Consider the following 18026-nt stretch of genomic DNA (forward strand, 5'->3'; position numbering starts at 1 on the left):
ATGGAAAAGGAAGACAAAAGTTACCAACAGACATTGGCAACACACGTAGTGGAGTCCTAGCAGCAAACATCAGCCTTCTTACTGTTATAGTTGGAGTCACGGACAATGGTGGTCGAGTTTAGGCTTGTTCTGCGCACCTAAATCACGCATTCTCTAAAAGCCAATGAGCATTCAGTAGCATTCTAAGTACTAAGCCATCAACGACATAGCTAATGCGACCATTAAACTTGATTGTAGTAGTTGTTTAGTGAATTTATATTCCATTTGTTGTGAGTTGTCATCGCTGATAGTGGTGGCATGGGGACAGTAAGACAGCAGCAAGCCACTGTGTGTAGTCAAATGAAGCTATGGCCTCCCTGAAGATACTCTCTACAAATGATGATGAAATAAATTTACCGAGAAAATACATTTGACCACTGCATAATACTTACCAAAAATGTTTAATATTTGCAATATATGGTAATGTCACACAAAATTTTTCTGTTTTTGGAAACAACAAGGTTTTGATGAAATATTAAGCAAAGAAAAAGAGTTTTCAAATAAAATAAATTATTGTATTGGTAAAATTTTATCTTCTCTCATGAATTACAATGATGAATGTACAAATATGGATCATGATTTGTTTTCCTTAGATACATACAACGCTTCAGTTTTGATCATCAAATCTTATGTGTTTTCCTAGTTCTCTCTCGACACGTTTCAGTAATTTGTCTCTTCCTCTCTGTTTCACTTTAATCTTCTGAGAGAATTTTTCTGCTCGGTCCTGTTTTATTTTATTCCAGTAGTTCATTTCCTCATCACCTGAAACAATTACATGAGTGTTACCAATGTTACCTTTTTTCATTGACTGGCATGAAAAATCACATCATGGAACTTGTGACAGTTCCCATAAGAACAAGCTGGACAATTAGTGCATTTTGATCATTTTATTGCGTGTAATATTAAACCTGGATATGAACTATGAAGTTTTGTGGTATGAGATGGCCGGCCATGGTGGCCGAGCAGTTCTAGGCGCTACAGTCTGGTGACGTCCTTAGGTTAGTTAGGTTTAAGTAGTTCTAGGGGACTGATGATCTCCGCAGTTAAGTCCCATAATGCTCAGAGCCATTTGAACCATTTGGTATGAGATGTGAGCAGGGCTGCAGCTGAGAGGCAGTAAGAGGCCTTTTCCACAGATAGCCGCACACAGGTGTCACCTGTTACTTTGAATGCCAGAAAAGGAATACTTTAATAACACAAATATTGAACAAAACAAGCGAGTGCCACAGATACGGACCAAGGGATCCCTCTCCTCTATTAATTCTACTGTTTATTACCTTAAAAATAAAAGTTTTATAAATACACTCCTGGAAATGGAAAAAAGAACACATTGACACCGGTGTGTCAGACCCACCATACTTGCTCCGGACACTGCGAGAGGGCTGTACAAGCAATGATCACACGCACGGCACAGCGGACACACCAGGAACCGCGGTGTTGGCCGTCGAATGGCGCTAGCTGCGCAGCATTTGTGCACCGCTGCCGTCAGTGTCAGCCAGTTTGCCGTGGCATACGGAGCTCCATCGCAGTCTTTAACACTGGTAGCATGCCGCGACAGCGTGGACGTGAACCATATGTGCAGTTGACGGACTTTGAGCGAGGGCGTATAGTGGGCATGCGGGAGGCCGGGTGGACGTACCGCCGAATTGCTCAACACGTGGGGCGTGAGGTCTCCACAGTACATCGATGTTGTCGCCAGTGGTCGGCGGAAGGTGCACGTGCCCGTCGACCTGGGACCGGACCGCAGCGATGCACGGATGCACGCCAAGACCGTAGGATCCTACGCAGTGCCGTAGGGGACCGCACCGCCACTTCCCAGCAAATTAGGGACACTGTTGCTCCTGGGGTATCGGCGAGGACCATTCGCAACCGTCTCCATGAAGCTGGGCTACGGTCCCGCACACCGTTAGGCCGTCTTCCGCTCACGCCCCAACATCGTGCAGCCCGCCTCCAGTGGTGTCGCGACAGGCGTGAATGGAGGGACGAATGGAGACGTGTCGTCTTCAGCGATGAGAGTCGCTTCTGCCTTGGTGCCAATGATGGTCGTATGCGTGTTTGGCGCCGTGCAGGTGAGCGCCACAATCAGGACTGCATACGACCGAGGCACACAGGGCCAACACCCAGCATCATGGTGTGGGGAGCGATCTCCTACACTGGCCGTACACCACTGGTGATCGTCGAGGGGACACTGAATAGTGCACGGTACATCCAAACCGTCATCGAACCCATCGTTCTACCATTCCTAGACCGGCAAGGGAACTTGCTGTTCCAACAGGACAATGCACGTCCGCATGTATCCCGTGCCACCCAACGTGCTCTAGAAGGTGTAAGTCAACTACCCTGGCCAGCAAGATCTCCGGATCTGTCCCCCATTGAGCATGTTTGGGACTGGATGAAGCGTCGTCTCACGCGGTCTGCACGTCCAGCACGAACGCTGGTCCAACTGAGGCGCCAGGTGGAAATGGCATGGCAAGCCGTTCCACAGGACTACATCCAGCATCTCTACGATCGTCTCCATGGGAGAATAGCAGCCTGCATTGCTGCGAAAGGTGGATATACACTGTACTAGTACCGACATTGTGCATGCTCTGTTGCCTGTGTCTATGTGCCTGTGGTTCTGTCAGTGTGATCATGTGATGTATCTGACCCCAGGAATGTGTCAATAAAGTTTCCCCTTCCTGGGACAATGAATTCACGGTGTTCTTATTTCAATTTCCAGGAGTGTAATTGCCTTCGTGTTGTCGCGCTGGAAACAGTCATTCATGAAGACTGTTGAAAATCTAATACTTAAATTTAGCATACCACATGGCCAGCCAAGGTTTGGGTTTGGTCTGAGAATAGTATCACCACTTAATGATGAAAGTGTGATTATATACTGACTGAAGGAGGGGGGGGGGGGGGGGGATCACTACACCAAGAAGGTGCTGTGTGACATAAACAAAAGCTGGTAGGAATGTTTCTACATGTGAAAGATGATGTCTATTCTAATTTCACATCAGTCGCATAAGAGTGGCACTAGTTGCACCACTATGAAGATACAAATCAGGTTTGCTTTAAATACACACTGTAACGATCTTGAATGTTAGTTACCTTTAAGACTGGACATAGTGAATTGCTGTTAGTCAAGAATGCCTTTAAGGCAGCAAAGATGCCATTATCAACACCTCACCGAGTTTGAACATTGTTGTGTAATAGGGCTAAGATTTCGTATGACAGCAGGAGCACTCTTGTGGTTAATCAACACATCCTGATTGGAAAACTGTGTCAGTCTGGTGATTTGAACTGTTGTGCTGCCATTCATGAACAGCATTCCAGGGGGTGTTTTCCAACAGGATAACTGTTGCCTACATATCAATGTTGTAACCCAACATGCTCTATAAAGTGTCAACATGTTGCCTTGGGCTGCTCAATCATCAGAATCTGTCTCCAATTGAGCACATATGGTCTGCTATCTGATGAGAACTCCAGCATCATCCACAAACAGCATTAACCATCCCTTTATTGACTGACCAAGTGCAACAGGTATAGAACTCCATCCCACAAATTGACGACCAAGTGCAACAGGTATAGAACTCCATCCCATTGTCACCAGTACAACACAATGCATGCATGTTTGCTTGCTTGCGTTCAACAGTCTGGCATATACAGCCTGGCAGATACAGCAGTTCTTAATGTACCAGCATTTCATGGTGCCAAATGTTTATCTCATACTTACATGAACCTGTGATCATGCAATGTTAATCACTAAAATATGACAAATGTATTCCTGGAATTCACTTAAGCAGACAAATGTATTCCTGAAATTTCATTACTCATTTTTTTTAGTGTTGCGATTTATTTTTTTTTCTGCTGGTGTACTTTGATGTTATGTGCCATTACATCGGTTGTTACTTGAGATAGAGAGATGGGACTAAAATTATGCCAAATTATGAGTGAATTTTGTACTATGTATCTAGTTAGCATAATGATCAGAGTACACAAAGGAATGAGAGTTCTGTACAAGTTTTGCCATGCATTTGGCTACCTCAAGTAAATATCAATTAATGACATCCATTTTTAATATACAAGTCACCTCCACCGTAACTCACCATAAAATATTAACCACATGCAACAAACATTATTTTCAGCCAATAAGTGCTAAATCTACAATGGGCAAGGAGTGGCAAACTGCTCCCTGTGCAATTAATCCACTAGAGTAACATCAATACAGCCTACCAAAAATGTGATAGGTGCACATTTGACCATGGAGGAAGCTTACAAATGGGACACATAAATGATCATTTACATTACACTTCTGTCTGGAAAGATTACCATATAATGGAAAGTAAAGGTAAATATTTAATGAATAGTTGACAGTGAGTGCTCATCAGGTAAATAAATTAGTGTGAAAGTTAGCTGTTGAACAGCAGGACGATGCAGTTTGCAGGGACAACGTATAGAGAGAGGGAGAGAGAGAGGGGGGGGGGGGGGCGTTCTCTCTATGGAGAAGAGTAAGTACTGCAACTGAACATGATGTTCATCCAGAATAACATTTCACATCTTCCTCACAAGCCAATGAAAGATGCTCAAGTAAAACCGTTATTTAATAAGTAGTATGTACAGAATTTCCCACTGTGAGTGCACAGGGCTGCTGTATTAGGTTGGTACATTAGTTCATTTTTTTTCCATATTGCTTTTCTGTTGTCATTGGTTTATCAACTGTCATTTTTATTTGTAATTCATTGTTGCTATCTGAGTTTATGTATTGTCATTTTGTGATTTGGAAATAGTGAGTGGAGCTGTGGACACTAGAAAATGGAGTGCTAAGTGGAGAAATCACATTTCCAACATATTCTTCTGTTTGAGTTCAGTGGAGGGGAGACAGCAGGGAGGCGCCAGAAATATGTGCTCCTGCCATTGGACAGAGCATGACAAGAAATTGGTTTTCTAGTTTTAAGGAGGATTGTTTTGACATTAGTGACTTTCCATTTTCAGGAAGACCTTCAGGGTTTGACAAAGATCGTTTAAACAATAATCCAAATCAGTGTACTCAAGAGCTGGCAAATGTGATGAACTGTGATCATTTCAACATAATGCAACATTTTCATGCAATGAGGAACATTAAAAAATCAGGTGTATGGGTACTGCATGTTCCAAGCCAAAAATCACAAAAATCAGTTGGTGGCCATATAATTATCTCTGCTTGCTCGTTGTCAATTGGATCGTGAACATCAACCATTCCTATCCTGTATTTACTAATGACGAGAATGGTGTCTCTGTCAGGGTGTATAAGTGGACAAGGAAAAAATATTCCTGGGTCTTTCCTGCATTTCCCAATTAAAAAGACACTTTTTCCTGAGTGAAAATACACTTTTCCATTTTAAGTGACAGTACCTTCCCTTGGAACTGGGAACTTCTCAATTCTTTGATTGGTCCAGGTTTTACACACCAGTGCAGAATGTCCTGGCACTTTACAAAACTAAGCTCAGCATAAAAAAAGATGCATTTTAGGAAGATCCTTGATCCACAGCAATATGTACACTGCATTTTTCGTATTAAGAATGTATAAATACGAAGTCCACAAAACACAGCATGTTAGTTTCTGAAGCACTGAGATAGAGTTAGCAATGTGTTTTTGTCAGCCAATCACAGCTGATATTCAGAGCATAGGGACATACAATGTAGTTAGCCCATAACAACATCACTGTTAAACAGTGTGAACACACAAATAGGAAAAGTTAATGTACATAGAGTCTACCAATAAGAAAAGCTACACTTTCACATATAATATCGATATTTTTTTGCATCCTCTAAGATATATCAAACACAAACGTGCCAGTAAAATTTTAAGTAATGATATAAATGTCTGGTATTATGGCTCCTCAAAGTGTTAAGTTCTGAATGAGATTCAAACACTCTGTAATTTAAGAAATTCATTGCACATTCTCACACAAAGCATAAGTCATCTTGCATAAAAGTAAATTTACTTTGAAAGTAACACTTCTCAAACCATCATTCACAATATTTTCCCACGACCTGTTAGAAATGTAAACAGTTGCAATGTCATGCTCATCGAAAGCAGTTTATCGTTATGAAGTACTGCATAGTCTTCGTCCTAAAGCCTTTGACACATTCTGCTGTCAGCAGATGTTTGTTTGTGCACTGTGTTCTGTTGCTGTAAATGGAGCAGTTTCTTTGCAACTTAAGTTTTATTTTGGTGTTTTTCTCTCATTTATGTTTTATTGCTAAATATTATTCTGTAGTGGGCTAAAGTGAAAATCTTCATTGGATTATCAGTTCTTACCAACCAAAATTACAAAAATTTAACTGAAAACTAAAACAATGAAAAATTCCCAGGGGTTTTTGCCAGTTTTCTCCCGGATGAAAAAGCTCCTGGATTGTTCCCTGATTTCCCAGTTGTCCCGGGGCATATACACCCTGCATTATGCTAATTTCTTTATGCTAACATAAGCAAGAGAAAACAATGGTTGAGCCCAAACAAAGCAGCAACTCCCCCTACAAAGATCTGTGTGCATCCACAAAAGTTAATGTTATGCATCTGGTGGCACAGCGATGGTATGGTGTGTTACGAATTGCTTTTCCAGGATGTGGCCATCACTGCTGACATTTATTGTCGACAACTGAAATGTATTGCAGGCACAATCCAAGAACAATGACCAGGAAGACTGCGTTAAGTGATGCTACTCCACAATAACACCCACCTGAATTCTGCTAGATTGATAAACACTACACTATAAAGGAATTGAGTTGGGAAGTCATTCCACACCCACTTTATTCACCTGATCTTGTGCCCTCACATTTTCACCTTTTCCACTACATATCGAACAACTTTCAAGGAACTTCCTCTCCAGATGTGAATGCACTCTGAAAACGGCTCGGCCAATTCTTCGCATCAAAACCAAGTCATTTCTAGTCATGAAATTGAAAATTTACCCCAGCATTGGCAGACTGTTGTAAACAGTGAAGAAGAATATATTCTGTTGTGTTTTATTTTATTATTATTTATTAAATTTATGGCTACGCACCAAGCCAATACATGCAGATTTGGAGAAAGTTGCGCCAGCACAGAACGTCACCAAGGCATGGCAGCAATTGAATGTCTACACCTGCTGTGATTGGGCTGCTTGGGCTTTGGCGCCACAGTCTGGCAGTGTATTGGAAATCAAGGAGCAGATGGGCAAGTGATAATGTCAATGCTCAATAAACAGTTGAAGAGATATATTGTAACATATCATTAAGTTTTAAGATTCTATTCAGAGTTGCTGCTCTAATCTATGAATTAATAAGAAATCTGGTTACCCAACATTGTAACTGTTATATACGAGCAACAAAACACAGAAGAGTTATTTACAAAGTGGATATGTCATAATGTAGCTTGCGCAGATCGGAGCTCTCTTACAGATGGAGAAGTGAAGTGGCATGGATCAGTGGCATTGCATAGCAGACTCACTACACCGAGGAACTTCAAAAAGGCGGCCATACAAACATAATTATAGTAAAAATTAGTGTCATATCATCAAGGTGACAGATCATTTGTGGAAGTAACACACCGTATTAGCTTCGGCCAACTACAGAAGATGGATCTTACATTCCAGCACACTTCTTATTAAACAATGGAAAATAGGGAATGGAATAACAACAATATGAAAAGGATAGATTGCTACTCACAACACAGATGGGGACACATAGAGGGGCAGGCAGACACATTGCAAAAGATTGCTAGATATTATTCACCTAAAGGACGCAGACCTTCATCAGATGTAGAAAAAACAGAATTCTCACGATTCACAAACCCCACACATATGTCCACTGCATTTCTGGGCAGTAAGACACGACTGCATCTAAGGTGGGAAATGACCTTCGCAGGAGTGGGTAGTGGGGGTACTGAGGTGGTACAGGGAGAGGGAGGAATAGCGAGACAGAGGTGGGGGAAGTTGCAAGAGGCCACATATGAGAGTTGTGAATGTGAATGGAGTTTTGTTTTGGCTAATTCTGATGAAGAACGAAGTCCGATAGCTGAATAATATCTAGCAATCTTTTTTAATGCAGCTGTTTGGGACTCAAAACTGCTTTTTATTTTCGATACAAACATATAATAACCGTAACTGATCTTGACCATACATTGGCCATATTTAAACCCATCACACTGTTCTGATATTGCCCCAAGGGGCACAGACGTCCCTCACCACACTCACAGACAGCTGTGGGTAGTGTTAGCTATCCACCAGGCAGCCCTACAGCACACATTATGTACATGCGCAAGCTGCTTTGTCACCACTACTTGCTTGCACTTGGCCAATCAGTATGGTACTCCACATTATGGCCTAGCTGCAGGACTGCCCTGTGTCAGCTGTTTGCCGACCTGTGCCTATGCCCATGCCCACTCGGGTGCATCTGTTTGCACATGTAAACTGCAACAGTGTACTATACATTGTAGACATCATTTGGCGATCAAAGCTTGACAATATCTATAATCAGACTAAATATACTCTTTAATACAGTATCTGAAGATGGCCAATGTATGGGTGTGATTGTTATCATATTATGTGATTGTACCTAAAATAAAAACAAGTGTACGTTTCTTGTAAGATTATTTTTAAAAAGAGACATGTTTTGAACACTCAGCAATATTTGTAATCTTATTTATTTGCTTGTCAATATCTAAAATATACGATGAGTGATAACTTTTACTGCTTCCATTATTTTTCAGTACCATATTGCAGATACCACAAAAAATGAAATTAATCAAGGTTCAGCTAGGATAATCAGCCAGGATTATGGTCTAAAGGTGAAACAGGACAAATGGGGCAGCAAACAAGAAATGAGCTATACTCCCTGACAGAAAAGGTGAAGCATCCAGAAGAGAAAGAGGAAACTAAGTGAAACTTCATGAGTTGAGATGCTAAGTGATGTTATAGCAATGACTGTAAAACTGAGTCAAATTTACAAAAAAACATGGCAATATTAGCCCACTTATCAATATGACATTACATCTCCTCTGGCCTGGATTCATTCACTGATTTGCTTCAGAAAGATGTCATAAAGTCATTGTTCTCTCCCCTGGGGCAAGCTAACTCACAACTGCTGTACTCGGTCCTCGATATCCGGGACACTGGCACTGGGATAGAGTTGACGTTCAAATTGGCCCCACCCTATCAGGGACACATCTGGGGATTTTGCTGGCAACAAGAGTGCCTCAGTGTCATGTAGACAGTTCATAAACACATCTGTTATATGTGGATGAGCATTGTCCTGTTGAAAAATGGCACCACGATACTGTCACATGAAAAAGAACACATGAGGAAACAGGCTGCCCATGAAGTACCACTGCACTCTCAAAGTTCCCCTCAATCACTACCAGCCATGGCCTGAAGTCATAGCCAATGGCTTTCCACATCATGATGCCAAGAGTAACACCACGGTGCTTATCCAAAACACTGGAAAAATGGGACCTCTTCCCAGGTTATCGACATACTCGCTGATGATGGTCATCCAGAGTAATGCAGAATCGTTCGTCGTCAATGAACACAATACGGTACCTTACATCAGTCCATGCTTCCCAGTTGCACCACTCCAAACACAGCCACTTTTGTTATTGTGTTAGTGACATTCTATGCATGGGATGGTAACTGCTGCTAGTCTTTGACCAATGGTGTGGAATGATACAGGATATTGCAGGGAGTCCAATACTTTTCTCTGACAGGAGGTGCACATGTCAAAGGATTGCAATGTGCTTGGTGCACAATAGGGTGATCCTCCTTTGTGGTCACACACGGTCAGCTGGAACCTTATGCGTATGCCTGCCAAGTTCCCATGCACTCCAACATCGGGCCACTATCACATCTGCATGCCCCTCAAATCTGGATACCGCATGGTTCGATCAGTTGTCCAAATGGAGAACCGCAATGAGACCACTTTCTTACTCTCTCAGGCACTAACAATGCTGTGTCACAAAATTATGTGGCATCTCTTGTGCTCTTCACAGAGACCCCCCAACATTGATTGCTGTCATGTTCCTTATATATTCTACCAGGCCAAGTAACAACACGCAACACAAACAATTCTAACACACCTTGTTGGCTACAGCAAATTGCAACTCTAACATACCCACTGATAGTCAATATTTGTATGAAGTTACACTGACAGTTGACCACGTCTTCTGGGTGGTTCACTGTTTTTGTCAGTGTATTTTGTTGCATACTTCCCTCTAGAGTTTTCCTCTTACTGCTTCCTTAATCTGCAATCCTATCTTGACTTTCCTAGTCAACCCATATTAGTCTTGCTCCCAAAAACCTTTTCCTTTCATTTGAGAAATGGAGTCCCTGGTTATGAAAGCTAGAATATTTTGGGACTGTGAGCGCATGCTTCTCATGCAATAAAAAAGCAAACATCTATAAGTATTACATTCTATTTTCATCAACATCTATAATTGCATACATACTCTGTAAGGCACTATACGATACATGGTGGAGCATACCTTGTACCATATCTGCCATTCCTTTTCAAGTCCCACTCACAAATGGAGTGAGAGAAAAATTATTGTCTATATGCTTCCATATGAACCTTAATGTCTCTTATCCTGTCTTCATGATCCTTAAATGCAATGTACAACGGTGGCACTAGAATCTTTCTGCAGTCAACCACAAACGCCAATTCTGTAAATTTTCTCACACAAAAATGTCGTCTTCCCAAAAGGGATTCCAATTTGAGTGCACAGAGCATTTCTATAATACTCACATGCAGGTCAAACATACTGGTAACAAATCAAGCAGCATACCTCTGAATTTAAGTTAATGTCTCTCTGTGATCCAACCTAGTGGGGCTCCGCAACCGTTCTAGCAGTATTCAAGAATGGGTGACAGTTGTGTTCTATACATGGTCTCCTTTATAGCTGAGCTACAATATCCTAGAGTTCTCCCAATAGACTGAAGTAAATAATATGCCTCTGCTATAACCAATCTTATGTGCTCAGTCATATCAATCAGCACATCACTAATATTGTATTCAAACACTTCAGAATCAAATTTCCTACTCATTTGCTAAAATTAAATTGCTGTTGTTCTCACACCAAATAGAAATTCTGTCTAACAAGGGGATCATCAGAAATGTAAATAACAGATTTTGATAGGTCTCGGATATGTTGTAGAGGGACATGCCCAAGTATGAGGCTATCCGCTTTTTTAGTGATGGGCCTTGTTTTTCGAGAAAATTGATTTTGAAGGTCACTGCGCGCTGTACTACGCATAACGTTAGCCATGTCCCAACCAAGTGAGCATGGCGCATTGATTAAGGTCTACAGCTTACACGCTGGAGGTACTGCGTTCGGGTCCTTTCCGTGTTTTTTTTTTTTTTTTTATTTTTTTTTTATTTTTTACAATAGTCCGACATTTTTCCATTTTATTTTACAGACTAACAATAAACAGTGTAAATTGTGTGACATTATTAAGAATTTTAAACTGTGTAGGCTCGATCAAACAGAAAAAGGACTGTCCGTGCAGACATCTCGTGCGAACTCTGTGTATTGTGACATTATATCATCCTGGTCATCGTCTTTTATTTGGTTATGGCAATATAATTTCATGATCCACAAAGTTTGCATGGACAGTCCTCTGTGCTTTATGAAAATGTATCATCATAGTCAAATAAACGACAAATGCCTAGCTCCTAAAGCACTAGTTTACATTTGTCTTCAATGTCCGTCGTTAGTGCTGTGCGTATTCGAAGAAAACAGTGAAATGGACGACCCAAATGTGTCTACGGAAGAGCAGCCAGAAGAAGATAAATCAGAGGTAGAGGAGTTGAATGAACAATTGAGAGGTGAAATCAGTAATGCCATCAAATATGCCGAAAAGTTGCTTCGTGATCTAAATCTTCTAACAAATACACCACCCAGCACAATCTCTGCTAATTCAATTGGAATTGGCAACGAGATATGTATTGCAATACAAGACCTGTTGGCCGAGACATGGATCATCAATGACAATGAGTTTATAAACATCAACGAACAAGGCAAGGTGCAGTAATATGAGGCGGTAAGTTTCACTTTTGTGTGGATGTTCTCTTCCTTGTGAACGAATCAACATAATATAAAGCTATTTACTTTGCAGTATACAGGAGTAGAGGGAGATGGCGATTTCATCGCCGATGAATGCACACATGAACCAGCAGATTACGTGCCTCTGTCATACAAAGAACGATCAGTCGCTCTTGCAGTAGTAGGCCTACATCTGAAATTGAGCCTAAAGAGTTTGCAGTCCCACAGCGTCTCTCGATTAATACATAAATCAATGCTATATTGATGGAAACAGGATGTGACATGAGGTGGAACTCGTTGTGATAAATTGAACAGTATTGATCATGAGATGTATGAATGGTTCATCGAAGCGAGACAGAATTTGGAACAGGTAAATCATATAAAAACATATGTCAAATACATTGTAAGAAAGAGACTGGCTTGTGAAAATAATATAATTTCTTCTGCGAGCATGTGACAACCAGAAATATAGCAATGGGCGATGAACACTGCTGTTCCACTTTTATTGGATACCTTTAATTTCGTAGCCAGCTCGACATGGGTCGAAAAATTTAAACAAAAGCATAAAATCAGGCAGAGGAAGATTGTTAAGTTCATCAGTTCCAAAGAATGTGCAACGATGGAAGAAGTATTAGTAGCTGCGGAAGAATTCCACACACAAATGAAAATACTTATTGGTAATTTTAACCTCAACTACATAATCAGCACCAATCAAACGGGCTGTCAGTATCGATCAACATACAATAGATCCCTCTCAGAGAAAGGGGCGAGAACCATTCTCATGCGGAGAAAAGATTTAAACAAGATAAGTCATTTGAACACAGCACAGTACACTCTAACTGCACCAGGAAAGGTGATCCTGTATGTTGTTTTATGTATGCAGGAACTGGTGGGAAAATTTGGCCCTAATGTTCAGAAAAGAGTGGATGAATTAGTCCTCAAATTTAAAACCGTAATTGTGTCCTGCACAAAATCAGGGAGGCTCAAGAAACTGGTGTATGAAGACTTTTTTAAAATCCGTGGTTTTCCATACGTCAGACACGAAACATTTCTGTAAATCATCGATACGTGTGGAGGGCAGACTGATCTGACTGAATACGATCACATCTTAGTGGATGAGAGGAAAGTGTGCACTTGCACCATAAAAGTTATTCCACCAAAGTGTATTGCACTTTGCCAGCCTTGCAATGTATACTTTTACTGACAGGTTAAAATTTTCATGAAGAAAATTCAGAATGCTCCTGATTTGTTGAAGACCAACACAGCAATCGTGTCCAGGGACAATTCATAAAACTACACTCATTAATTTTGCATCAATTCAGGGCACCTGCTTATTCAAATATGATCAAATACACATGGTTCGCATCAAAGTTAACAGATGAAAGAGAAACCTTTTTGAATGTAAATTAATAATGTTTTCCTGTATCGCTTTTAAAAACTCCATGTGCCTGCAAGACAGTAGCTTTTATGAAATGTGCTTGGTGCTGCAAAACATTGTGTTTTGGTTGCTTTTACGACAAATAACATCTGAATTTCTGTTGTGGCATAATAAGCGATGCAGGCGATAGCGAGTAAGATTTTGTAATAATGGCTCTGAGCACTATGGGACTTATTTTGTAATAATGATGTGAAAATTAAATTACTATGCAAACCTGAATATTTTTTAATAATTTCACACAATTTACACTGTTTGCTGATATTCTGTAAAATAAAACGGGCCTCACACTTGGGACATGCCCCTCTATAACATATCCAAGACCCATCAAAATCTGTTATACTTCAAATGGCTCTGAGCACTATGGGACTTAACTTCTGAGGTCATCAGTCCCCTAGAACTTAGAACTACTTAAACCTAACTAACCTAAGGACATCACACACACCCATGCCCGAGGCAGGATTCGAACCTGCGACCGTAGCGGTCGCGCGGTTCCAAAATCCGTTATTTACACTTCTGATGGTCCCCTTGTAAGTCATCCTGTATCATCCTACAGTCAATCAACAACAAAAAACTTTCCTGTACAACACAGTGTCATCCCCAAACTGTTGCGATTTGCTGCTCACACTGCCCATAAGATTGTTTATGTATACAAAGAACATGAGCACTCCTACCACACTTCCCTGGCGCACATCAGAAGATATCATTGTCCCTGATGAACACTCAATGTCCAGAACAAGGTACTGGTTTCTATTACTTGAGAAGTTTCCGAATCACTACCATATCTCAGAAACTATCTCATCAACATTCTGCAGCGGGGCACAGTGTCAAACTCTTTCTGGAAATTTAGGAAAATGGATTCTGCATGTTGCCCAAGATGATGTGGAAATTCATTCCAGACGTAGCAACTTACTTGTTTTCAACTTTTTCAGTTGCTTTTCAATGCCAGGCATATCTATTTATATGTCCTCCATAAGGAAATATGCATGGCAATGATAGTGTGACTGTACAACTTTGATGCATGAAAGATTTTTTTTTTAAATGCAAAATTTAAATTTTCAGCTTTCCTTTTATTATTCTCTGTTGCTACACCAGACTTATCGACGAGTGACTGAAATGAGCTGACCCACTTAGTTATTTTACATGGGGTCATAATTTCCTCAGATTATTGGCAAGATCCTTTGTTAACTTATAATGGTGGCAGCTGCATGCTTCACACATTCTGAAAATTTTGCCTCCTGAGATTCCCAATTATTTTTCCAAACCAAGAGTACAACAATCTCTACTTCCTCAGCATTTTCCAAATTTTATTATTAAACCAAGGTGGATCCTTTCATTTTTCAACCAACTAACTCAGCACACATTTCTTCTGGGCATGATTTACAATCAGTTTAAACTTTGTCCATAATTCCTCTACATCCATCATACTGGAACTAAATGGAAGCCATTCATTGTCTAACCAGGAAATATCACCCATATTTCAAAGTGAAAAGAGCGCACTTGCGAGATATCAGCCCTAGAAATCGATCCTGTGCTTTCTTTGGGCATGATTCTGACGTACGCAGTTACGAGCCTCTGAAGGTATAGCTTCTTAACTTTTCCATGCACCAATTGTTTGTCACTCATCCGCACCATTGCGGTCAGTTAATGCTGAACACAAAGTGCTGTACAGTGGAGTGAGTTAGAGGTTTGTGAAATACTGTTTCCATTTTGGTAACACACTCTGTTTATTGTATCAATGTGTGTGGTTTCTAACTGGTAGTTGTGTCAGAGATCTCCTTGCTCCGAAATTTTTTTGTTGAGATTTGTAAATGCAATCTAAATGAATAAAATGAGTCAGTGTGCCAATAAAGAGGTAGTGCAGCACTATTTAATTATCAACATCTCTGTTGTGCATTATTTTCTTTGGATTATATAGCTGGCATTGTTAAAGCAGAAGACATCTGCAGGAGATCTGCTATTCCTCAATGTGATAGGCATGATTAAACTGTAAACTGAATATCATTACCTTTATTTTATAATAATTCTTCAGTTACTTGGGTTTCTTAATTCTGATACTGAGGCATATATATATATCTGCAGAATATCAATACAAGAATACTGTTTCAATAATATTGAAGGTATATGTGTGTGTATGAGGTTGACGTATTATGTACTCATATTACTTTCGCGCAGATTTCAAAACAAGTTGATTAGATGTATCCAATTTCTCTCCTCCAATTCCCTCACCTTCAACATCCCATGAATAGGAGGGCTCTGTCGTCCACTGCACAGTACGTGGTGCGCAGGCATTAGGTGACAGCAGTAAGGTGGAATGAGTGACAAACAACCGGTGCACACGGGAGTTAAAAGCTGTACTTTCAGAAGGTCATAACTGCATACTATCAAAATTATGGCCCAAATTTTGGCACAGGATCGATTTGTGTGGCAGATTTCTTGCAAGTTTGCTTTTTTCTCCATAAAGTATGAGGTCAAGTTGATGATGTTTCTTTGTAAGTAGAGTTGCCAACAACTGCCCATCTGTTTCTTCCAGCATAAAGATTCTTCTAGCCTCTAGTGGCTTCATTAACTTCAGTACCCATCATCACAAAGATTAGTTCATGATCACTAATCCTAATCTCTATACCGAAGAGTCAAGGTCAGGCTTGATTGTAGCTACAAGATATAAAATGTAAGGGGGCAATAAAAAAGTTTCTGTTCGAAGGCCATACAGTCCAAAAACCGTGTGCCAATCAGGCAAAATTGCTGTGAGCACTGAGGTAATGATCCCACAGATAGCTGGTTGAAGATACTCATTTGGTAAAACACCATGTCCTGCTGTGTGAAGAAGTCTGTAACTGTCTGCTGCACATCCTCATCTGAGGAATTGTCAACCATTAAAGGCCTTTCTTAGGGGATTAAAGCCATGAGAGTCATATGAGGGGAGATCAGGGCTCTAGGGTAGGTGCTCGGTGTCTTCCACTTGAGTCCCGCACTTGAGGTTCGCTTCCCAGATTCACTGGCATCTTGTGTCTAATCGCAACCAGCACCAAACTCGACACCCCATTCCATAACTGTGCTTTTCAACAGGCATTCTGCACCACACCCATTCTTCATTCTATGACAGATGTCTACCAGTATTTATCAATGGAGTTGCACTATGTTGTACATACATTGAAGGAACACCCTCAAATAGAAACTTGATCACCCTTTATATTGCCGCCACTGCATGTGGATTGTCTAACTAGTTGCTCAAGACAGTTTTTAGAAAATGTGTTAAGAACTACTTCATAAGACTGTCTGTCTGTACTACCTAAAATGAATCTAATAGACGTCCCAATCTATACTCAGTAGTTAAAGTCACTCCCAACTAATACTGCATGTTCTGGGTATATCCACATTAGTACATGCAGACTTTCTTTGAATGATCCTACAAGTGTTACAGTGAAATCGGCTGGTGGGTATAAACATCCGATGATTACATTGAGTTCATTTAGACCGGGTAGTCGAGTCCAAGCAACTTCACAGACAGATTGACTTACAACCTTGATAGACACAATATTTTTGTTGACTGCAGTTTCATTTTGATGACAAATCTGTTCATGCATAAAGGTTGGCATGTTTAATGGAGAAATACAACAATCAGACTCTAATTTTGTACCAAATTTAGTGACAATCTTATTATTACAAGTAATACTGTGACTAAATTTAGCACACAATTCCTTACAGATACCCCCTTTTTTATCCACACATCTAATATCAAATAGGAACAACAATCTTACCTGGAATTCTGTGTTACATCATTACAGGCAACACTTACCAGAGAGGATCTCCATACTGCCAAAAGGCTTCTCTTGAACAAAATGTGCAGCAGATGATGGTGTAGAAAATCTCACATATGCTTCATTCGTCCCTTCTAAGATGTCAACGTACTGCACATCAGAATATCCTCTTACATCACTCTGTTCAGATAGAAATGAAAAAATATAAAAAAATGAAATAACAAGATTTATCATAATTTTGATGATTATAACTATGCAACATGACATGGTTTTGCCCCGCAGGTTTCAGAAGAAAGTATGGATACAAAACAAACTTACTTCTCTGTAGAGTGTACTGTTTTTTCCACAGGTGTATTAATACATTCTTTGGTTTTTCCCAACTTGTGCCAATACATTATGAGAAATGAGAGGTTTAGATAGTGGCAAACACGAGGTTTGGCCACAGTGTATCTTTGAAATGTATATAGAGATTTGGCCACAGTATCTTTGAAAGGTATGTGGCACTAAAATACTTTTTTTTTTATGAAAGTACAAGTTTTTCAGCTTGTACATATGACAAACATTGTAAAGCTTTGTATTAAACAATTAACCCAGACCTTGGTCAGATACTTGATCACTGATCAGACAATCAAACAAATATGAGGAGTCTTCTACTGAACGAATCCACCGGTTTGGACAGACACGATGAGATTATCCAGTCGAAGACACCATTCGGATACGGTGGGATGTCACATAGAGGACAAAGGTGAGTCGGAGC

The 18026-nt window shown here is 40.4% G+C and overlaps 1 protein-coding gene across 1 annotated transcript in view; it reads right to left on the bottom strand.

Annotated features, from left to right (window-relative positions):
• Positions 1-549: 549 nt before the first annotated feature.
• Positions 550-18026, bottom strand: part of LOC126244588 (la-related protein 7) — a 103489-nt gene continuing 86012 nt past the window's right edge. The window contains exons 8-9 of the mRNA XM_049948252.1: positions 17308-17449; positions 550-801 (exon numbers count right to left, since the gene is read on the bottom strand). Of these exons, the coding sequence (XP_049804209.1) occupies positions 647-801; positions 17308-17449 (297 nt within the window). The 3' untranslated portion in view covers positions 550-646. The remainder of the gene's footprint in view (positions 802-17307; positions 17450-18026) is intronic.

The sequence above is a fragment of the Schistocerca nitens genome, chromosome 1 (genome assembly GCF_023898315.1).
Source record: "Schistocerca nitens isolate TAMUIC-IGC-003100 chromosome 1, iqSchNite1.1, whole genome shotgun sequence".
NCBI lineage: Eukaryota > Metazoa > Arthropoda > Insecta > Orthoptera > Acrididae > Schistocerca > Schistocerca nitens.